Source organism: Daucus carota, chromosome 2 (genome assembly GCF_001625215.2).
Source record: "Daucus carota subsp. sativus chromosome 2, DH1 v3.0, whole genome shotgun sequence".
NCBI classification, from domain to species: domain Eukaryota; kingdom Viridiplantae; phylum Streptophyta; class Magnoliopsida; order Apiales; family Apiaceae; genus Daucus; species Daucus carota.
This window is the reverse complement of record NC_030382.2, coordinates 42730671-42754087: the sequence shown is the minus strand read 5'-3', so window position 1 is coordinate 42754087 and position 23417 is coordinate 42730671. Positions and strand designations below refer to the sequence as shown.

General features: G+C 34.8%; 2 protein-coding genes across 4 annotated transcripts; one reads left to right on the top strand and one right to left on the bottom strand.

Annotated features, from left to right (window-relative positions):
• Positions 1–1158: 1158 nt before the first annotated feature.
• LOC108210287 (pectin acetylesterase 12) lies at positions 1159–6584 on the top strand. Its single transcript, XM_017381608.2, has 12 exons — positions 1159–1572; positions 2357–2439; positions 3035–3164; positions 3287–3360; positions 3729–3815; positions 3896–4020; positions 4134–4194; positions 4493–4546; positions 4657–4734; positions 5441–5546; positions 5659–5804; positions 6109–6584. The coding sequence occupies exons 1-12, from the start codon at positions 1380–1382 to the stop codon at positions 6214–6216; spliced, it is 1245 nt and encodes a 414-aa protein (XP_017237097.1). The 5' UTR covers positions 1159–1379; the 3' UTR covers positions 6217–6584.
• A 2406-nt stretch (positions 6585–8990) lies between these two features.
• LOC108205740 (membrane-bound O-acyltransferase gup1) lies at positions 8991–21076 on the bottom strand. 3 transcript variants are annotated; one of them, XM_017375787.2, is made up of 20 exons: positions 20750–21076; positions 20603–20658; positions 19635–19816; positions 19448–19496; positions 17937–18040; positions 17767–17831; positions 16577–16644; positions 15131–15190; positions 14917–15030; positions 14303–14427; positions 13795–13846; positions 12668–12730; positions 12472–12581; positions 11988–12080; positions 11809–11890; positions 10917–10994; positions 10087–10162; positions 9957–10006; positions 9812–9869; positions 8991–9412 (listed from the first exon to the last, which is right to left on the bottom strand). In XM_017375787.2, the coding sequence occupies exons 1-19, from the start codon at positions 20847–20849 to the stop codon at positions 9828–9830; spliced, it is 1569 nt and encodes a 522-aa protein (XP_017231276.1). In that variant the 5' UTR covers positions 20850–21076; the 3' UTR covers positions 8991–9412; positions 9812–9827. The 3 variants fall into 3 exon arrangements, with proteins under 3 accessions (XP_017231276.1, XP_017231277.1, XP_063943727.1); XM_017375788.2 differs by lacking the exons at positions 8991–9412; positions 20603–20658; positions 20750–21076 and adding an exon at positions 19935–20033 and having other exon boundaries at positions 9522–9869; XM_064087657.1 differs by lacking the exons at positions 8991–9412; positions 19448–19496; positions 20603–20658; positions 20750–21076 and having other exon boundaries at positions 9522–9869; positions 19635–19810.
• Positions 21077–23417: the final 2341 nt, after the last annotated feature.

The following is a 23417-nucleotide window of genomic DNA, read 5'->3' as shown; positions in this document are numbered from 1 at the left end:
AACCCATATTTTAAGATTTTTGTATTTTTCATGAAAGAATAATTTTACACATTTTTAATTATTTTGTCAAATATTTTTCATGATACAAATAACTAATTTTAATTGAATATTTTATATACATATAACTTGTCTCATTCTTTCAACAACAAAAAAAACTTTTATTATTATTATTATTATTACATAGATTTCACATAATTTTTTTTAAGTGGTACCTAACATACATTTTTATTGTTGATAAACAGCGACCTGTCTATCTCCCCAGAAAGATAGCCGTGAATCTGTTCCGAGCAAGAACTCAGCTGTTTCCCACCCGATCCAACCTACCGATCCACAATGTATGTACCAAGCCATACCTGAATACATCTCACGGGTCCCACTTTGACTCCTGTCACTCTACCACGGTCCACGGCAGCGGTGAAGCTCCGTGATTGAATAATCACCGTCACGTTACAAGATTCCAAACTTGTGTTTGGGTTCTACAACTTATTTATTAAATTAAATCATATATTTTTATAAAAACCTTTAAAATTTTGAATTCCAAATACTAGTAAATATTTATAACATGCACAATTCGCATATTTTTTATAATATTACCTTATACTAATTTTTCATATTATCTTATCGGTTTTTCAATGGTGTGCCCATGGGCACACAATAAGCACTAACTCCTATGAGTTTGGTGCATTTTTATTGGTCACCTAATCATAAATAAGGATGGCCCCCTGCATTTACATCAAGTCCACCAATCAAAATCCACCAAAACCATCAATTTTAGTGTATAATGTGTACCCATGGGCACACACTAGACAAACCCTTATCTTATTTCCTCTGTTTTGAAATATAAGTCGGTTGACTTTTTTGCACGTATTTTTCAGTTCTTTGACCACATCCTAAAAATGGTTATTTTCGGAATTTTTTTTGAATAAAAATATATGATTGATATTAATCAGAAAAAGAAAATTTCAAAAACAATTATTTTAAGTATGCGGTTAAAAAACTTAAAAATACGTGGAAAAAGTCAAACGATCTAGATTTCAAAATAGAGGGACATTTATAAAAAACAGAAACGTTTATATTTATATAACTTACCATGAGTCACGGATATTCAAATCCTTGCCATCAAATACACAAGCAAAAATAAAGAAAAGCGGTGTAATTATAAAGACCGAGACCGAACAACCCGCAAGAATATACATATATAAAATCTCTGTTAAATCTATAAATTGCCCGGCAAATATACTCTCTCTCTCTCTCTCTCTCTCTCTCTCTCTCTCGTACTTAATACAGTTTTCACACTCATTGATGCAAAACCCAGATTTGCATCTTTCTTCACACTACACAGTAGCCTCTTTGTATATAGTTTCAAACAAGATTTGTTAATGATGAGACATTCATGGCTATTGAGCTTAAGTGTAATTGGGATTCTTGTGAGCTGCTGTTATAGCTATGAGTACGATGAGTATCTGAATAAAACAGAGATTTTATATAAAGATTCTGTCTTTGGAGCTGCTGCTTACACTCCTCTCACAGTTGGCCTTACTATCATTCAAGGAGCTGCTTCTAGAGGCGCTGGTATAATCTCTGCTACATTATGCTTTTATTATTAATTTGTTATTAATTTTTAATATTAATGCATTGTAATTGGTTTCTTTAATTGTTTCCACTCTTCATCTGATGCAAATCTGTGTGGTTTCTGAATTGCTAAGTTTTATCTCACTTGATTTATATATTTTCTTGATCTTAATTTATTTTCTAGAGCTTGAATTATTGTCTATGGTAATGAATATATTGTTTGAATTATTGTCTATGGTAATGAGCTTTCTAGATGTCGAGATAATGAAACCTTAAGAGTTAAGGGCGATGATTTGTTCTCGGAAGAAAATTTATTGAATCTTTATTTTGCGCGGCGTGTTTGGATTCACACGGCTGGTAAAGTTGCCATGCTTCGCCCTGGATCTGTGTGGCCTGTGGGAGTTCAAGTTCTTACTTTAATTGCATCAATTATTGATGATGCTGTTGGTAGTATTATATAGTTGTTGATTTAAGATGTCACGTCTGTCATTTTCGCTATGTGATTAAAGCATATTATTGCCAATTGCTTTTCACCCTCTTGTTCATTAACAACTGTCATTCTTCCTGCTTCAGATTTATTCTTTTTAGAACTTGAAGAATGTGTATTTTGATTCTTTACAAAATTACTACATCAAACTTAAATTTTGCAAATAGTATTTCTCTCAATTTATATGTCCTATTAATTTAGCTTCAGTTACTCACTGGCTCTTATTAAATTGATATATTTTTTCATTAATGGTGGGTGGAACTTTACTTAAAACATCACAATCTGTTCATTTGGCAGTATGTTTAGATGGAACATTACCAGGGTACCATTTGCATCGTGGTTATGGGTCAGGAGCAAACAGTTGGCTCATTCAATTGGAGGTTTGCTGACTTCTCTATCGATAATGACATGTTACTTCCCACTAAAGAATTGCTTTAATTACATACCTTTTGAAACTCTTATTTATGTTATTCAACTTGTCAACAGAACTGAAAATGTAATGCATGCCCGTCATGTATATTGAACAAAAAAGAATGTAATAGCCTAAAGACAAGTTTGATCTCTCCCACTCCTAAACATGCATTGACACACAAAAATATGAGTAGGAGTAAGACCTAACAGGCCTTCTACAAAGATAAAATTGGATCTTTTAAAACAATATGTGCTGTCTTTGTCTTGCACAATGACATATTTTTAATAAATTTTGCTTCCAAGTTTTTCAATTATATCTTGTTCATAGCTATGAACTAGTACTATCCTGATGAAAGTTTTATCTTCCTCCATTTTCATCTACCTGATCATTCTTTACCTTTGATGCTCAAGTTAATTTGTGTTTAAGCTCCATGATATCATTAAAGAAACATCAGATTACGCATTAAATTTAATTTGAATACTGAACTCTTTCAAATTTTAAAGGTAATATTGTTGGTCTTAACTCTCAAGAAAGGGATCTGACCTTGTGCAAAATTATCACAGGGTGGAGGATGGTGTAACACTGTCAGATCTTGTGTATACCGAAAGAAGACACGTCGTGGATCGCTAAACTATATGGAAAAACAACTCGTTTTTTCAGGAATTCTCAGCAATAAGGCTGAAGAAAATCCAGGTTTTAAATCAGTCATCATTCATTTCCCTATTATGTGGTTAATATAAATTGCGTTACCATCACTTAAACAAATTGGAGTTTTGTTTTATGCCTGCTTACTGAGGATTGTCTTTCTTCTACAGATTTTTTTAACTGGAATAGAGTTAAGCTCCGCTATTGCGACGGTGCTTCTTTTGCAGGCGATAGTGAAGACAAGGTCTGTGTTTAGTATGTTAAAGCATTCTATTTCAGTATATAATTTATTCGATTAGGCAATTACATGAAAAATACTTATAGGAGAGGAAAGCTTTCCAGTTATTTGTTCTTTCTGAACTTATGCTATATATCCTAATTCTAAATATCTTTATACGGATGGATTTTCATGTAACTTGTTTCTGAAGCTACTTTACGTCTGTGTATCTGTGCGGATTTTTATGATGCTCACAATTGCAGCTACTTTGTGTTCTGCACAAAGATTATAGCGCGCGCGCGCACACATATATATAGATGTATACATGTATATTTCTGGCCACTCAATTATTTTTGCAAGTAACGTGTGCTAATATAAACTGGTTTTTCTTTTAGGCTGCTGGATTACAGTTTAGAGGTGAGCGTATATGGTGGGCTGCTATGGAAGATTTGAAGGCAAAGGGAATGCGATATGCCAACCAGGTTCATCATTAATATTTATTCCTCATCCATCCATGTCCTCTTACTCAGTTTCAACAGTAATCATATCTAGTATCTATCAGGCACTTCTTTCTGGATGCTCTGCTGGTGGTCTAGCTTCAATTTTAAAATGCGATGATTTCCGCGGCTTATTTTCAAGTCGTACAAAAGTGAAGTGCCTAAGTGATGGTGGATTATTCTTGAATGCGTAATACCAAATCTTTAACACTTTATATTTTTATAATTATTTCCAATGTACTCTCTGTTCTAAGCACATGACCATATTTTTCAATGATATTATCTTGCTATATGGGATTGCAGAGTTGATGTCTCTGGTGGCCGTACCCTTAGGAATATGTTTGGAGGTGTGGTCAAACTACAGGTTCTCTCATACCCTTTCAATTTAAAGCATATTTTTCCATTGTCCCAAACAAAAGAGATTTTTAAGTTTCTTTATGTTGCTAAACAACACAATCTAGGCCTCTGGGAGTATGCACTTACAAAAGAGGCATGCAATTAAATAAGATCAACATAATTTATGTAACATCATTTCTCAAAATTTGTCAAAATTACTACCATACATTAACTTCATAGAGTTTTTACTGACCAATAAAGTTTTTTGATATTCATTTTTAGGCTTAAAATAGAATTGCTACTTAATATAGCTTAATTTTTATTAGGGTGTTGGGAAGAACCTTCCACGTACTTGTACCAATCACCTTGATCCAACTACGGTGAGCCCTTGTAAATTGAATTTTTCTGAATCTGGTTAAATAGACAAGAAACTTCGAAATTGTCAGTTGTGTGAACTGACCTATTGCATTGTGATTTGTTATTTATACAGTGCTTTTTCCCCGAGAACTTGATAGCCAACATACAAACTCCTATGTTTCTTCTCAATGCAGCATATGATTCCTGGCAGGTATTATCTTCTTCAAATTTCTGTACTTTTTCACCATATAATAAAATAGACTATAGCTGAGCATGCTGTTGCTGCACGGTAGCTTCAGACAGATTGAGATATGATATGACCAATGTTAGTGCAAGGCGTACAACTGGTCTAAGAGGTTTCTAGTGCCTAAGCTTCTTTGCAGTTTATCAGGTGGTCTTAGGCAGATATCTGATGTGATATAGTATTATATCTTATTCTTAGTATTGAAAATGGGTCCAGGTCCCTGACAATAATATATCAGAGCATACTATCAGCGGGAAAAAACCGCTGGATGGCTTAGTCGTAAATTTTTTATGTATATACAGGGGTGCTACAGTGTCATCCAGTGGAAAACTTACTCATTTTAGGGTTTTTGTGTCCAACGTTTTTTTCCCGCCAGACATATGTTACCAATAATCGATTGTTTTGGACCAACACCCATTGAAAAATCATAAGAAAATTGCATAATAGTTAGATATATCAATGTTATTATGTGGTGAGCATATGTAAATTCAATCCAAACATACACGTCGAGCATTAACATATTACGTATCCTTAAAAATGTAAAAGTGATAGAAGTTGTATAATGTAGCTTCGTGGCAGCTATTCCATGAAAGGACCTGCAATGATTACTCAGTTGCACAGACCTTGTTCATAATATAAGTAACAAGTCTCTGTCTTGTTGATTTGTATCTAGGTCACAGCCAGCTTAGCCCCTCCTTCAGCTGATCCTCATGGTTATTGGACTGCTTGCAAAGCAAATTATGCACATTGTTCGACATCACAAATCCAATTTCTGCAGAGTGAGCAACGTGAATAAAAATTCGTTTTGAAGGATTCTTCATAGAAATGTAGTTTGTCATTTTTATTTCACGATGATAAATGATAATCATTATTTCTTAAACTTCTGAGCAGGATTCAGGGAGCATATGGTAAATGTTGTGCAACGCTTCTCAAGGTCTCCAAAAAATGGGTTATTTATAAACTCATGCTTTGCTCATTGCCAATCTGAAAGGCAGGATACATGGTTTTCAGACAATTCTCCCCTTATAGGCAACAAGGTATGCCTCTGTGATTATTCTTTCCTTGCATTGAGATAACCGAAGTACGTAAAAATTTAATCCCCTGGGTTGTAGTCTGGCGCCTTTCTTTTTTGTAATAAGAGGTTGCGAGTTTAGGTCTCCATTGAGGCTTGAGTTCCTGCAATTTGACCATTTCCAACCAAATAAAAAAAAAGTATGTTAATATATTCATCAACCCTTGGCTCATTAAGTCTAGGACTTGAAAAACAAACCTATTGCAATTAAATGACACTGTGGTCTGAGCATTGCAAGCATTTCATTCTAAAATGTCGCGTGTATGCAGGGAATCGCGCTAGCAGTTGGTGATTGGTATTTTGACCGGGCTGGTTGCAAGGCTATTGATTGTCCATACCCTTGTGACAAAACATGCCACAATCTGGTATTCAGATGAGTGGCTGCCTGCTGGCTTATTCTTTAACCCCTATATATTCAATTTCCTCATTCTTATGGTCAATTTGATTAGTAAAATTTATAGTCATGATTTAGAGGAACTCTTATCTCATGACAGCAATAAAACAGTTGCCTGCCCATTTCAAATAAGAAAGGTGAAATGCTGACGGGCAACGTTTACATTCTTGATGAGAATATGTAATCTCTATATACATTAGTGAAAGTATCTATGTGAGTCATTCAAGGTGAAAATATCATCACTCATCACTCATCAGCAATGTGATAGCCAAGGTGGTGGTGTTTCTATAATTTGTTACTAAAGGACATCAAGGAATGTAATTATAGTACAAAGATGGGGTCATTGAGTCATTCTATATAGGGCTGCTCATGGGTTGTCCAACCCGTCAGGACCGACCCAACCCAACCCTGATCTGGGCCGATTAAACCGACCCACCTAGAACTATGGCTTAGTTGGGTTGGTTTTAATTTGGGCCGTTTATAATGGGTTGGGTCAAAGTTTATCTACTTAAAACCTTGAACCAACCCAACCCGTTCTAATTGGTGTTGTTTTAATTATTTAAACAATATGTTAACTTCTAGATGAAATGTATTTTTTAAAATTAGAGCTATATATGCTTGTGTTTTTGCCTTTTAAATATAAATTGATTCCATGCTGTTTTGCCACCAGTGAACCCAACGAGTACAATCTGTTAACTTTGCGGACTAATAAGCATAAGCCTTACATCCTCTACAACAACTAAATGGTGTCACCAGACACCAGGATTACAGATAACTCAAAAATTTGATAACAAAATAGTAATATGAGCAGCCTGCAACATCAAACATAAATTGAGAATTACCTATGTATAATAGAAACAACAATAGCCTGCACTATGTACAAAATATTTACTTGCCAGTTCACATATCTCAGAATTCAGATTATCTTTATCTTGTAAATGTAACCATATTAGAGGACAGTGAAGGTCCTTCTCCAATGCAGACCGTGGGCAAAGAAACATGAAAGAGAAAGTTGCTAGGAAACTACATGCAGCAGCAAATGGGAATAACAGGATATGAGACTATTAGTGTAACATGACATTTGTCTTTTACAACCCGATCAACCCTACCCTAGTCAACCCAACCCGTCATCCGATAAGTAGGGTTGGGTTTCTAAATTTTTTTATGGTTGATGGGTTAATATTTTGCAACCCGTACTAAATGGGTTGGGTTGCTTAAATGGCCGAAACCGGCCCAACCCAGCCCATGTGCAGCCCTAATTCTATACACTGCATTCTTTGTAATTTTCCCATATATATATTTAAGTGTGTTGTGTGATCCACAGTTGTCAGCTTGTAAACATTGTGCACCAGATCGCTATGTTCTCATTCTTGCATAAATGCTAAACAAATTTTGGTAAAAATACGACTCATTCACCCTTTGCATCCCTGATTTTAGAAAATTGCATTTTAGAGTCAAAAATGTTGGACACAATACATTTCACTGTTGTTGTACTTGCCAACTATTTTACATTGTTACACCCTTTACTCTAATATTTGTCAAATGTTGACGTGAGGTTAATAATAGTCAAAAGGTGGGTTTATTAAAATATTTTTTTTATTTAAATAGAAAATATCAAAATACATATCTTAACATGTATATTTCCTTTAAAAAATAAAGTGCTTTTTATTCGCTTCTTATCCACTTCAATATATTTTTCGGAATATACATTTTAAAAGTATATATTAGTATTTTCAGAAATTAATAGTTTAATACTGATAGTACTAGTCTACTGGTTGCATCTGCTCAAAAAGAATTCATATTCAGAACAATCTCATACGAAGTTTCAGCATAAACACAAAGTTCCAGCCAAAAAAAATAAATTACTCGTGTAATATGCACAAAAATTGAATCTTTACACATGATTACCAGACGGTTTCTAAATTCACCAAATGGGGAAAGTTCCCCTTTAAAAAATGTAGCAAGTTATGTATAAAATTACTAAAATTCAAGAAAATCATGATTCCGCTACAAATAAAGCCCTCAGGTTGTGTTTGGTTGGGATGAATGAGTGGAATGGAATGGAATGAGTATAAATAAAATAAAATAATATAGTGTAGAAGGGAGTATTATGAGAAAAATGAGTGAGTGCAAATTTTGTATGATAAGGTATGGGTAGAAAATTGGTATGATAAGGAATGGAGCATTCCTTCCCAAAATGAAGAGTTTGAGTTCTAGTTAAGGGTGATGAGAATGGAATGGTGGAATGAATGAAATTATTATACATTCAACTAAATTATAGTTCAAATCTCATTCCATTCCCTCCATTTTCATTCACCCCAACCAAACACAACCTCAGCGATAGACTTAGGAAAGAGAAAGCAAATGTACTTGGATAGTTGGATCCAGTGAATAACATCAAGAAATACAAAGTGCACAAATTTATATGAGCAACGACTAGTAGACAGGTACCATTTGTATTAACTTCTGCCGATATAGTAACGCCCCATTTACATATGTTTATTCTGACATGGATCTTGCGGTCATTGCACTGGTATAAAAACGACTTTCTTGTTTTATTTTTTGTTAATACTTACATCTCCGCAATGATCAGAAAATTTTAATCTTTAGATCCTATCCTAGAGATTTATGAATTACAGAAAAAAGCTGTTAATGTCACAATCTGGAGAATTAAGGACATAAATATCCCATCCTCAAGAGGTGCCAGATATCCATTTAGATGTTGCATCGTGAATTTTGGGTTTTGGGGTTCTTCACTTACAAATAAATCTTTTTACTCACAAGTAATAAGTAACTTTTTTGAGTCAAGTCAAACACATCAGTGATCAGACTCTTTTGGTTCATTCTTCTCAGTTATCAGCATTTGCAAATTTGCTAAATTACATTCTATGTGCTTGTAATGCATTCCTGAGAAAAGCTGAAAGCAACACATTCTACACCTGTGCAGGAATACACTTAGCAACAGCACCTAATGTCCAGAACTCACGAGCATAACATGTTAGCACAAAAAGGACTCCTCCCCAGTGGCATTGGCATTGGCCACATACTGTAGTCAGAACCTCCAGTCAAATACACAACTGCGTAGGGATACACTTAGCAACATCAACTGATCTCCAGAACTAATAAGCATAGCATGTTAGCACAAAAAGAAACTCTTCCCCCATGGCATTGGCCGCACACTGTAGTCAGAACCTCATATGTCAAATATACACTGGACTAGTATACAACAAATGTATATAGATAATTCAACATCAGCAACTATGAATTTGAAAACTAGTCAAATTGAAATTCCAAGTCCCAATCAGTCTGTAATTTAGAACTATTCAATGAATTAAAATGATAGCTACATAAAGAGTGTGCGCTCTACAAACATGCAGGCATGTACAACAAGAGTAGTTTACAAAAATGGTAAATTGTCATGCATCTACTAGCTAGCTTAATAGAAAAAAACAAAAAAAATAAAATGGGCAAAGGACATTTATGTAAATTAAGATACACATCAGCATTCAGCACATGATACACATCACATAAAACAGAGTACAATTTGCAATCTAACTATTCGGGAGATAAATAAAGACCTCTATATTTTCACTTTCAAAACCGCTTTTGTTTGGCATCAGAAATGTGGATCATAAGCTGCAATACACAATTAACTTTTTAAATTTGGGGGAAAAAGAAGGCAAAGTATATTTAATAGAATATTAAATGTTTATGATTCAGCACCTTGGTTCCAACATAAAATGTAAGGAATAAGCCACCAAGAACAGGTAATCCTGCAAAAGGTATAATGTTGCATGTAACTCTGTTGACAAAAACTATATCACAGGTAAATGCAGAAAGTATAGACAAAAACCTTCTCTCTTGAAAAACACAGAAGACAACCAATTAATGCCTGATGGTCCAATAACAAAACCAATGAGGTTGGCGACCTGTACAGATTAGAGAGAAAAGTAAATTACATTGATTCAGCCTCTTATGGCTATTTGTTTGTAAAGTAGGGAATTAAAGTGAAGTCCGCAATTGGAAACTGAGGTTGCTTTGTTATCATTTTTACTTGAAAAATGTAAAAGAAACTACTGGATTGATGACAGATACAGATTGGCCTAACGCATGTAAACTTTTAATGGTTGTGGTACTTCGTTATTTTCTTCACAAAAAAAGGACTATAGATCATGAACCAAGCCGTATTTTAATACTTATTAACCATACTGCTTAAGTTCACAATACACTCCCAAATAAATCCTAGATTTTTCAACACTCAATATTTGATAAAACATAATATGGTTACTACTGCAGGAAAGTACACAAGATACCACCACTATTCACTAATCAATTAATCACTATAATCTTCAAACAAATAATGGCAAAGAACTATATACAAGTTTCTTCTCATAGCTGGAGTTCTTCTACATCCTTCTAGATTACCTGGATTTAGAAGTAAGAATTACAAATTTCTACACTTTCTTGCTTATGCTGGCAAGTGTAATGACAGACAGTGGTTCAACAAAATTGCTCCATACCACTGTAATGCATCCCTAAATTAAATGGTTGACATCATGACAAGATATTTAACTTAAGCAGTAGAGGTCAGTTCATTCAGGATTTAACAAGTAAAAAATCTATATATCTATATGACTATATGCAAACAGGTCTTTCTTGGTGACAAGTTAATGAGATACAAACCATGAGACAGGTGATGGTAATTGCTCCAGAAACTGCTTGAAGTTCATGCCAGATAACCACCCCGAACATGCTTTCCACCTATCAAAAGAAATAACTGATAGTTATAAAAAAAGAAGAATTAAATAGCATCTATGTGTGTAAGTGAAAAGAGTCTGTCTGCAGGAAAGGTGATACACTGGAGAGGTCGCAAATAAGGGGATTTGTAAGATAAGGCATAGAGAAGATAATTACGTCAGGACATGTAAGGAATTGACACTGACAACTAATTATGTAGTTTAATCAAACATATGAGTTTAATAATTTTCATGTCAAAGCAACATTCGAGGGCATTATAATATCCCCAAGTTGTCATTCTGCTGATGCCATCATTGAGCAGTAAAAATGCTGAGTATATAAGCTTCCCCCCAATCCCCCCAACCAAACTAAAATTATAACAAAGACATCGAAGCTTTAAATGTGCAACAAACTTGACAAGTACTAACTAAACCAATTGCTTGTATCATAGTCAGTACTTTCCTGTTAGTCTTCTCAAGACAAGCACGGTTTACTAACATGTGCATTCTTTTGAAAGAGATTAAAAAAAATTTGACCAGACCTAAACTGTCATGCATACAATAAGTAATTCAAAAAAACCATGCTACCTAATTATTAAAATGCATCAACCAGGACCAGGCGCTTCAGCTACAAGTCAACCCCGCAAAAAAAGATCATTTATTGTTAAGATTTAATATGATAATATTTTCATGTCCAATTGAATAATATTTAGTGTTAAGACCGAAGATGCGAATTTTTTCATGTTCTCCGCAATTTATATTCAAAGTTCCAAATCTACGTCAAAAAATTTCAATGTTATTTGTAAGGATATAAAAGTGAAAAAAATAAATTGCAAAACCTTAAGCGTATTTGCAGCTGATTTCACTATCATCTCAGGTATAAAAAATATACATGTTAACCATGCCCATGAGAGAAGCTTCCTGCAGCAAAGGAAATAACTGTCAAATGAGGGGCAGAAATATATTTCTAGCTGAAAAAGGTTGCTATGAAACTCGATAAGAAGAAACTGTGAAGTACCACTCCAAATCATGCCATATGGCAACAAATGTGAAGATCACCCACACATTTACAAGCTTTCGTTGAGAACCCCCAAGAGGAATATACATGTACCTACAATTGTGAGACAATATGAATTAGAGTGTCAAAAAAACCTAAATAAAAAACTCTATATAAGAAACATTAACTACCAAGGAAAAACAGTAAAAAGATTGATTTTGCAAATAAACTGAGAAAATTCTAAAAGTATATACCAACTGTGGTAGAGCGGGAGCAATATGTGCAAATGACACAATTAATTCAGATACAAGAACATAATTAACATAGTAATCAACAGTGACCAACACCCTTGTAATATAACTAATCATGAATTCCTAAATAACTAAAATCATTAAATAAATTTTTTTCCCAAATTATGAAAATGAATTAATCTATTTTCTCACTTGTGTTCCAATCAATGATGAAATGTAGAAAAAAATTGCCGGTATAAGATAAGAGAGCTTACCTAACAAGCCATTTGTTAAAGGAAGCATGCCAGTTTTTCCAAAAGCTTTCCAAGTTATAGCAATTATTTATACACTTCGGCATATTTTCAAGTGTCTCAATACCACTCACCTGCAGAAAGATAGCAGTACAAAGAAGTTTATGTCAATAACAGAGAAATGTCACATAATGTTGGTACACAGGTTCAACGAGCATACCAGCGCCCAGAACCGGAAGTAGCGCCATATGAGAAAGAACTTGAGCCACATGAAATTCAGTACCTGTCCAATATGAGTATTTTACTCATTTAGTATAACTTCCTCAATTTTGTAGCTCGGTATTAGGATAACTATGCTCAATTGAAGTAGAACAAAGTCACAAACTAATAAAAGTGTAACTGAATTTCAGACGAACTCATGAAAACATTATGTATATCATCTTGCAAATCAGAACAATAATCAGGCTTTCTAACAAAAGAATATATTTGGTCACAACTGAGTTTTAGCACATTCTATTCTTCAAGTGATTGGAGTGATTACTCCAATGCATCTTTTCTGGCTGTAAAGTCTTTTAAAAAGTAATTGATCGGTGGTACATAACTATGGATAGAAGAATCATAGACCAAGGAAATTCTTGTCACCATCAAAGACATTTAAAGATATAAAAACTTGATGACCTCCTTGCTCTCTATAAAAATTCCTATATATTCATGGTTGTGTATGAGTTAAAGAGCTTTTGAACAATTCACCAAGTCTTGCCACTAATCATGGTTTTAACCAGATACTGCAGTTGCTGCTGTTGCAAGCAAAGGGAGAAACACACATCACACACACACAAGTCTGAAATATAGAAACATGCAGATATTAACAGACTAACAGCCTATATATATCAATATAGTTCAGATTATAAGCCATTTTACGACTAAACAAAGCAGCCCCTAAACCATAAGTACTAATTGCAGTAACAGCGATTGTGGATTTATGGTAGTCCACTCTCAACATCATCATAATTGTAACCATAACTCCCATTCTCAAGACACATAATATGGTAACGTTTTTTTAATGTCGATAAATAATCCATTTTATAATATCTATGTAATCCCGGCTCTTCATTTTGCCTCAAGTGCCCAAGTTGGGCACTCCACACTTGGACATGGGTATGGACACTTAACACTTATTTTAAGCCAAAAACATGTAAAGTTTTTAAAATAGTGCCAAATCCGACACTTGACATGTATCAATCTTAGACACTTTTGGCAGAGTCCGGGTAACATAGCATAATATTAATAAAGTAATACATTTACTCTACCTAGTATCAAGTACCTACTCAAAGTGTAAGCACTCACCCCATATCCAATTATGAAGACATCCACAGGAGATAGATTTTTCCACAAGCCACTGTACAGCAGAGTTATTAATGTCAAGTTAAAGAGGAATAAGGGCATATAGATATTAAACATAGTGAGTATCAAGTATTCTACTATACAAAATGAGAGTAAATTTATAATATATGCGTGGAATACATATGATCCAACTGAGGTATAAATTTGTGTTGTCTGTTTAGTGGTTTCGATTGTCTGTTAGTCCACTCTTACGAGTGAGGGCAGTGATTACACAGGCTCCTCCTAAGACCTTACAGTTTTGAGAGTGGGTTACTTAACAATATGGACTGCAGATCATGATTTTTACAGCATCGTAAAATACATTAAATGACTCTTTAAGAGAAAAACACGGGCCAAATAATTTCATCGCAAGTAATGCAACATACTGCAAATGTTTATAGTACTCTCGTTGGTGGAAAACATCATTGTTTTACAAACCGTTGATTAACATATTATTTTGACAACATATCACCTGAGTGCGAAGGCATTGTAGTAGCAAAAGTGTGTCATTAGCTCCATTAGGAAAAGACTCATAACCCAGCGAAACCCATACCAAGCGACCTTTTGTAATGAAAAATTCTTTTGTGGTGTATCTAGCTGCACAAAGAGTACACAGAGAATGATACAAGGTTTTGACATGTTTGACATTGTACCAATAGAAAATTTAGTAGCGGGTAGTTTTAGTAGCTACTGCTATACAGCTGGGAAACAATACCAAAGCAAAAAAGTACCAAGTCATATATATTTTTTCATTTGTGGTCTATAAATCAAGAGCCCCAGTAAATTATGTCATTAAAGATCTTAAACGAACAATGGATCAGAGTTATCCACAAGCATTAGCTTTTTCAAAATTCTATTAGAAATATCACTGATGCAAAAGGTTGAATATTACTAGGGCTCGTAACCTCAAATGATGCACAGAAAGACACATGATGCCTGAAGAGAAAAACAATTAACATTTAAATGCTAGAATAATGCATATATAGTGGTATGCCTGAAGGACTCTTACATAGGTTTTAATTATAAACTAACTCAAAAAGAAGGAAGTACAACTCATATTGTTTAAGAGAAGGTCCAACAGTGCACCTGTGAAGCAAATGCATTAAAGCTTATGATTGGCCCAGCGATATAAAGAGGCGCATAAGCTAAATAACAAAGGTATATATTGAAAGAGAACCTATCATCTGGAATGCTTCTCTCCTGAAAAAAATTATAAAGGGATAAATAAGCACTGGAACAAAAAAGATGTTAGAGGGCAACATTAAACTTAAAAGACAAAGCTCAATCTCAACTGGCTTGCCTGTAATAGTAAATAGCATGTCTTTCCTGATGAACATTGATCACATCTTTGAATGTGTTTCTGCAGCACCAGAAATGAATTTTATCAAGAAAAACAGACAAGTCTTCTATAGGTGACTGAATGATTAAAAGGATTGCAAATAGTAGATTAAATATCCAGTCAGAGTCAAAAGTTCTAGGATGGTTTTCACTGTTACGCATTCATATAGTGGGGAACATTTTATTATCTGCCAACAAATTTTAGAAATATTCAGCTTTATAGCACTTTGATTCTAGCAGAGTCCGCAACTCCAAGCAACCTTAGCGCCATCCATTTAGCGTATATAAATAAGCGCCCACTATTAGCTCCAGTCTTGGCTGCAAAGGATTGATAGAAGTTTGACTACATTTATCCTTGCAGCGGAAAATTTCCTTTCCTTAATGACATATATTCAGAAGAGTTATGCAAGCAAGTATTGCATAAAGTGATCAGTACAGATCCAGACAGATTTTTCACTGGCAGATTATATACACAGGGCAAAACTGTGTGGTAGGTCGAGGGGTCGACTGCCACTTTTTATTATTTTGAAGTATCATGGACTGAAATAAAAGAAATAAGAATGAATCCATATCCCCTTACAAATATATGGTAGTAAAACTTATAAACATATCACATACATATATTTCAAGAAAAACATAAATTTTAAATAAGGTTTATTCTTTTTGATGGATAATCTCTAAAAAAAAACATATACCATTTTGGCTATGCAACTATAAAAATGATAAGAGAATTACATAATATCTATAAAATAAAAAAACTTTGCCATTGTTTCATATTAAACTGTAACAAGTTTTTTTACGTATGTAGACAAAAAGATTTTAGTTGTATATTAGAAAAAATTACATCACAGGATATTGACAAATGTAAAAAGGTCCTAAATTATTCCATCGGTGTACATGTATTTACTTCATATATTAGTTATTAGTTATTGTTAAATATATTATATCACAAAAGTTTCATTGTTATTCTCTTCCTTCTCAGATTTTTACTAAAAAAAAGTTGTGTGCAGTAGGAATATGATGTTGGTTGAACTTTGTGGGGGCACTTTATATTTTAATATGGGCACTTATAAGTTTATATGAAAATTGAGTGGGGCCTCTCCCATGTCGTAATTGGCTACATTGTCTGTGATACGTCATTAAAAAAGAAGCAACTCCGAACAGGTGTAGTCTTCCACATTTACCACTAAAAATTTATCTTATTTGATTTTCCTACTTTTTAAGGTCAGGTGATATGCCGTGAGACAAGATTTCAAGACCAACCTCAACACAATCAAATCAATCCAGAGAAATCAAATTTAAAAAAAGTATACATGATTTCTGCAAGCAGCATAATAAAAGGGTCACCATATGAAGCAGTTTAAGCAGAACACTTCTGAAAATCTTAAGGAAGATATATAGCCCATACCTTTTGATCAAAACGATTGCAATTTGCCCAATGGTAGTCGTAACCAAAGCTTAGCATACGTAACACAACTGCAAACCAGATGTGAAAATGAAGACACACTTTACAAACAAATACTCCCTCCGTCTCAATTTATAGGTCCCTTTTGGGAAAAAAATTTGTCCCAAAATACTTGTCACTCTCCTCTTTCAATACAAATTTATCTCTATATTAATTATGACTTTTTTGAAACTCAACATTATTCACATTTCTCAATGCACTAAATCCCTATATTTATTGTGATTTTTTTTGAACTCAACTCTTTTCTCCCTTATCAATGTACAAATTAATGACACATGAGATAAAATTATATCTAACCAACTATTTTCTTAATATGCGTGTTTATTCCAAAAGGGACCTATAAATTGAGACGGAGGGAGTAGTATGCCTCTCTGCAACATATTATTTGTTCAAGTGCAACACAATTCACAAGTAAAAGATTTAAATGCCAGATGTTGATATGTCAGTCATTAATTAATAGTGTCTATCTTCATATAATTACTGCTAAATAAATACTGGATGTTGATATCAGCCATTATTAATTAATAGTGACAATCTTCATATAAGTACTGCTAATTAAGAAGCTTGACTTATGGCTATAGGTAGCTCACAAGTAATAACACTTATCTAATGAAAATAGTATCTACTGTGACAGACTACAATCTGGTGGATCTTATTATAATTGTCAGACTAACCTACCTTCTCTTTTCTTGTTTTTTTAACTTTTAAGACATATCAAACATTTTTCCTCTGCCAAAACAACATAATTCCATGTAATCCTTGAGTAGCACATGTTAAAGGAAAGAGTCTAGTGAAGCATTCATAAATAAACATGGGTGTGGCAGGAACTAGCATGACCATGCCGATAACTAAAGCAGCTTCAATTGAAAACAGGAAGTGCATAATCAAATTCAGGACAAAATATATGTGAGAAGGGCATGTTAAAACCTCTGTATATAAAGTTTGGCACGATCATTGATAAGTAGAAGATTTTAGCATATGCTTGCAGCACATACAGATATTAGACATTTAATTTAAATCCCAACCAATAGTTTAACAGCAGTTCGATATAAGATGGACTTGATAAATGGAAAAAAATGACAGAAACATGTTTGCAATCCAATTTCAAGAAGTTTAGAGACTGAGAAAAGTACCAAAGTTAAAGCAGATATACCATCTAAAAGCCCCCCGAAACTTATCTAGGTAAGCCCATTGTTTCCTGAGCCAACAAGGAAACTCAATTATTGCTGAGTAGATAGTGAAACAGAATAATGAGTTCTTCCTTGAGAAGTTATTAAATGTGTGCTTGATATCAGCGACTCACCCAAAAACAGAAAATGAATACCCCGTATAGATACGGTTGCTTAATAGAAATGTGAGATTAAAAAGCCAAAGTACAAACAGGAAGTACTTCCTTCGCCCAAATATCTGCATTATTTAACAAAAATATGAACTGGACGGACTAAAGTCGAAACACCAGATAGCAATAACAAGATAAATGGTAAAAGCTTCAGTATATACATTGAAGATATATTTCACATCTCCTCCAATCAAACGTATTTTAATATAATAAACATTTTAACATATTTTGACTATTAATTACTTATTACCAGTGTTGTGAAACGCGCAAAATAAAAAAACACAAGCTCCAATTTTGAAGCACAACTCGCAAGCGCGATTTTTTGCCAAAAAATGAGTTATCTATAAAATTATATAATTTTGAGAATGTTACATCTAATATTAGTCTCAAACAAAGTAGAAATATCACATGAAAATATCATACTATCAATCAATAACATCTAGCATGTTTGCAAAACAAACATTGAACGTTTGACTTGTCTTTCTCTTTCTCCACTTAATTCCAATATTTCCATCCAATGTAAACACTTCGAGTCATCTTTAACTATGGCCCAAGTGATAGTACCTTTTAAAAGAGTAATTTCTAAGGGAAATTCAATCCAACACCTAACAAATGTTGAAAATAGTATTTAAAATTTAGCATATATGCTGAATATTTAAGACCAGGGTATCAAAGAAAAAGTGTTGACATAGAGAGAGATGCAGAGAGAGGGGCTGAGAGAAGTAGAGTTTTTTAAACTTAAAGGATATTTTAGTCTTGTTATACTTTTGCGAGTTTTAGTGCGAGTTTTGCAAGTAATCGTGATTTTTAGCCATTTTCATAATCGCGCTAAATCGCTCAAACGCAGCTCGCACTGCTCGCGAAGCGCGATCAATCGCGATTTTAACAACACTGCTTATTACTAAAAGGTTAGTGCAACTCAAAGTGGAGGTGTCATCTAACCTAACCCTATATCATGCGGCAAAAAAAAGTTTCTCAAAACAAAGGGATTATTCAATCTCAACAAAAAACATAAAGAAAAGTACCCTTATCTAAAGCTCTGGCTTTGGTCCTACTCATACTAAAAGGTACCAAAGGCCATGCTTAAAACCTCTAACTTTTGATGCGCAACAAACTCTTTGAAGAATTAAAGGACAAGGCTCCTAAAAGTCTAACTGAATAGATAAAGCCCCAATCCCCAAGAGGTGGTCTAATGGTTGTGAGGAGTGTAACGAGTGTTGAAGAATTTGTGGTTAAAAGTTCATCCCCGTGAGCGGCATACAGATACATAAAAGATACAAAATTCAAAGCAGGCATTGCACACTAGAGAAAAGATCAGCATCACAGATTCAGTATGAACTTTAATGTAGTCAGCTCTCTGTTAAGCAGTATAACAGTAGATGCATATTCATATTACATCTCAACAGGCCAAGTGTGAATATAAACAAGAAAAGTTTTTTGATTGTTACAGACCATAACCCTCGTTGAAAATGTACCTTAACTAGAAGATAATTAGCTGACACAATGGATAGGATAAATATAATGCTGCACTAGCAAGAAGCAGAAGTTAGTTAAAATCAAACAGCCTATAAAGGTATTGTAGCAGTCGATAAAATCACAGAGCCTATAAAGGTACAGTAGCAGACTAGCAGTTAATAATGAATACAGGACATGGTGACATACAAAGCTCCATGCAAGTATGCTAGATATATCCATGAAATCACAAGCCAAACTATGGACATCCCCTTTGCTTTCAAGTTATAGTGTGCTCTGAGCATGTTGGCCACCATTGTAAAAATCCCTAATACAAAAGTAAGAATCGGTAAATTCCCACGGAAATTTCTCCATTGTGCATCAGATACATCCTGCATAAAGAGGGGAAAGAAGAAGGCTAATTTTAAATACCATAAACAGATTAAAAAAAGTAAATAATATCAATCCCAAGACTCTGATTTTCTTAGTAAAACTATAAGCCGGCATTACTTGGGTATTGTTATGATGCTGTGTATCTCAAGTCCAAATCCGAACAAATGTGGCTCAGCCTGCTTGGGCTCCCTAGTTCTACCTTTGCCACGGTGCTCCCTGTAGCACATTTAAAACCTATGTTACCCCAACTCTTCATTTGTCTCGAGTACCCTTGTTAGACACTCGACACTTCTTTTAGGCCAAAAACATGTAAATTCTCAAAATATTGCCGAGTCCAACACTCGGACACGTATCCATGTTGGACACTTTTAGCCGAGTCCAGGTGACATAGTTTAAAACCATGCCAACTAAACCAGCAGGAAGCCCTATAAGTTTATAACATGCTTGATCGATTCATTAACAGCCTTGGTCCAAAAAGTCATATGAGCATCCATAGTCAACCATCTTAAAAAGATATTGAATAATTAACTTGTATGTAGGTACACCAAAGAAGTGATATCGAGTACTCATCAGCTATATAACACAATAAACTTAATTAACTAGCAACAAATGGGCAAAATGTTGGTCTGATCCAAGATGAATAATCTGGATGCAAATACCAACGACTTGAATAATCCTAGCTGAATGACCAAGAAATCGATATAAATTAAAGTAATCTTCGAGAATCTTCAGCATGAAGTAATAAGGCATAGTAATTACGATGCGTGGGAAAGAGAGGGACATACATTAAACTGATTAGGAATCCATCCTGGAACTAAACCCCTGGCTTGGTGAAAATAATCTGTGACAGAATTGAAAATTCAAAATCAAACTCGAATAGACATAAGATATTATAATATTTGAGATAAAACGACAACGAAATCGTAATGTACCGTGAGAGAGGTTGAGGGAACGACGAATGACGTAGACGTAAAAGACAACGGCATAGAGGACAAGAAGCGGAAGCTCGCTTTTCCGCCACCAGATACTCATACCCACGGCGGCGACCCAATTCCCAGTGGTTGGCGCTGCAGTTCCGGCGAACAATGTGAAAATAGAAACAAAGGAGATTGTAGATCAAGTGGTGACGATGAAGAAACAGCCCACTCGCTTCCTCCTTGTAAATCACGTTCGGCTGACAAAAAATATAACGGGCCGAAACTCTCAAGTCCGCCTACAAAATATTACTACCATCGAATTGAATTATGTTTCGGGAAAGGTAAGATAGTTGAAAATTGTTTCTCGAAATTTAGTTAGACAGTTTTTAGTTTAAAATCATAATATGATCCTAATTCCTATGTGTATATATAAATTATTGAATTAATATTAATTATCATTTGTCAGGTTATTTATGTGAGAAAGATTGAGACAAAATTTGAAATATGTAAAATAATTTATCGAGTGTGTTAGGAGTACCGTACCATACCATACGTACTCAGTATTTCCGCTTAGAGCATGGTCTGACGAGGGTAAAATGTATGCAGTCATGCTTCTATCCTTAAAGTAGAGAGACTGTTTCCGTGAAGACCCCCGGTTTAGTGCATAATAATTAAAAAGGTGTGTGATACAATATTACTACAATACCTTAGCCCATGACCTTCTTCACATGAGACTTACCGAAACATTATCCATTAACTGTAGCGAAGTCTGGTGGAGGAAACAATTGAAGAAATCAAGAACAATCATTTTCACGAATTGCAAAGGTGAAGGTGTGGGAGAAGAAAGATTGGTGCAAATCTCTTCCTAAAGCATAACATCCCAACCCTCAAAACCTCTGTAAACCACGAAAACCACGAGACTGTGTCTCAACTACTCTAATACGCCGTCGCTAATCATTCTTATCAAATATCATATCCTCCGTGATATCTAGGGCTCCCAAGTCCAAACTTAATTGACCAAACCACGTGCGAAGGGGCCGACCTCTCTTTCTCTTACCTCGAACTGATAAATGTTCAACTCTTCGAAGCGGCGCTGAATTACATTTACGCCTAACATGTACATACCAACGTAAACACCCCTATCCTATTTTCTTAGAGATAGACTCAACGCCTAAAAGGCGGCAAAGAGTAACACTCAGTATATGATCTGTCATGGTGTTACCACAAAATCCAATGCAACATGCGCATTTTTGCTGTCTCTAGTCGACGGTCTTGAACTTTTCGCAATGGCCAACACTCGGAACCATATAATAATAACAGTGTAATTGCCACCCTGTAAAATTACCCTTCAACTTCAACGATACTTTTTGTCACACAACACACCAGTAGCAGCCCTCCAACATAACCATCCTGTCAAAATACGATGAGTTATATCTGCAGAAATATCACCATTACTCTGAATGATAGAACCCAAATATTTAAAAGTATTCATTTGTGATACACAGGCCTCCGTGATACATGTAGCTACATCCTCTTCATGAATTTCCTCACTGAAATTGACCCTTTGATACTGAGTTTTAGAACGGCTCAATGGCAATCCATAAGATGTACGCCATCGTTCTAGGTTAGGAGTGAATGCATATTTTGACCACTTATTTAGAAAATCATTTATTTTAAATCATTTTTATTGTGAATATTATTTCAACTAGCTTTTTAACCCGTGCAAAGCACGGGTTGCTTTGAATTAAATTTTTTTTTATTATATCTCATATTTTTTTGTTCATCTTTTCTAAATTAAGATTATTTGTATTATAAACATAATTTAAATGTAATGTTTGTTTGTATTTAAAGTCATATCATGGGTATGTTAGGCTGCCACCGCTTCCGGCTTCCTTTTCTAAGAAAGTCAATTTATACTTCTCTTGAAAAAGTGAGTAGCACATATAAAAAGTCGAAAATTCCATCTTTTTATCGGGACGTCTATTTTCTCTCAAACACTTTAATAAACTTACAAGTCTGGACTTTGAAAATGCCCATACTTGGCTAAATGTATTTAGCCAAATTAAGAACTTATGTAAAAATAATAATATTATATATATAGGCAAGTGCTCAAATACAAACTCCTTAGTGTACAAACGTACAAACAATCACTAAATGACTTGAACAGAATCACTAAATGATTGAACAGAATCACTAAATCTACCAGGGGGTCTGATGGAGAGATAAGGGGAGGGGAGCACTTACGGGGCGCATAGCCGAGCGGTGGTGCAGTGCGGCCGGCGGCAGCCGCGACGCCGGCGCGAGGGCAGTGCTAGAAACACGATTGAGGGAGATGAGAAAAGCAGTGGTGAATGTGTGTGTTTGTGTGTGTATAGCACTAATTGGTGAGCGAACAACCAGAGAGAGAGAGCCGCTGACAGTGGTGGTGGGTGGTGGAGAGAGAGAGAGGCGCTGGACAGTGGTGGTTGGTGGTGGATGGTGGAGAGAGAGAGAGAGAGAGAGAGAGAGAGAGAGAGAGAGAGTGGCGCTGGGCAGTTGTGGTGGGTGGTGGTGGAGGGTGGGGTGGTCGTGGTGGTGGTGATTGGAGGTGATTGTGGTGGCGGTGGTGATGTATGTATATATGTATTTGTTAAATTAAAATCTGCTAATCACTAAATGTTATTGTCATAATCACTGGTTTGTA

What these genes read in the sequence shown, in the direction of transcription:
- LOC108210287 (XM_017381608.2), top strand. Translation starts at nt 1,380, where the DNA reads ATGATGAGACATTCATGGCTATTGAGCTTAAGTGTAATTGGGATTCTT. An exon ending in AGCTGCTTCTAGAGGCGCTG is followed by an intron (nt 1,573 to 2,356) that starts GTATAATCTCTG and finishes TTCATTTGGCAG; the next exon opens with TATGTTTAGATGGAACATTA. An exon ending in CAGGCGATAGTGAAGACAAG is followed by an intron (nt 3,361 to 3,728) that starts GTCTGTGTTTAG and finishes TTTTTCTTTTAG; the next exon opens with GCTGCTGGATTACAGTTTAG.
- LOC108205740 (XM_017375787.2), bottom strand. Translation starts at nt 20,849, where the DNA reads ATGAGTATCTGGTGGCGGAAAAGCGAGCTTCCGCTTCTTGTCCTCTAT. An exon ending in GGATTCCTAATCAGTTTAAT is followed by an intron (nt 19,817 to 20,602) that starts GTATGTCCCTCT and finishes CTCTTTATGCAG; the next exon opens with GATGTATCTGATGCACAATG. An exon ending in TATTCATTTTCTGTTTTTGG is followed by an intron (nt 17,832 to 17,936) that starts GTGAGTCGCTGA and finishes TTGTTGGCTCAG; the next exon opens with GAAACAATGGGCTTACCTAG.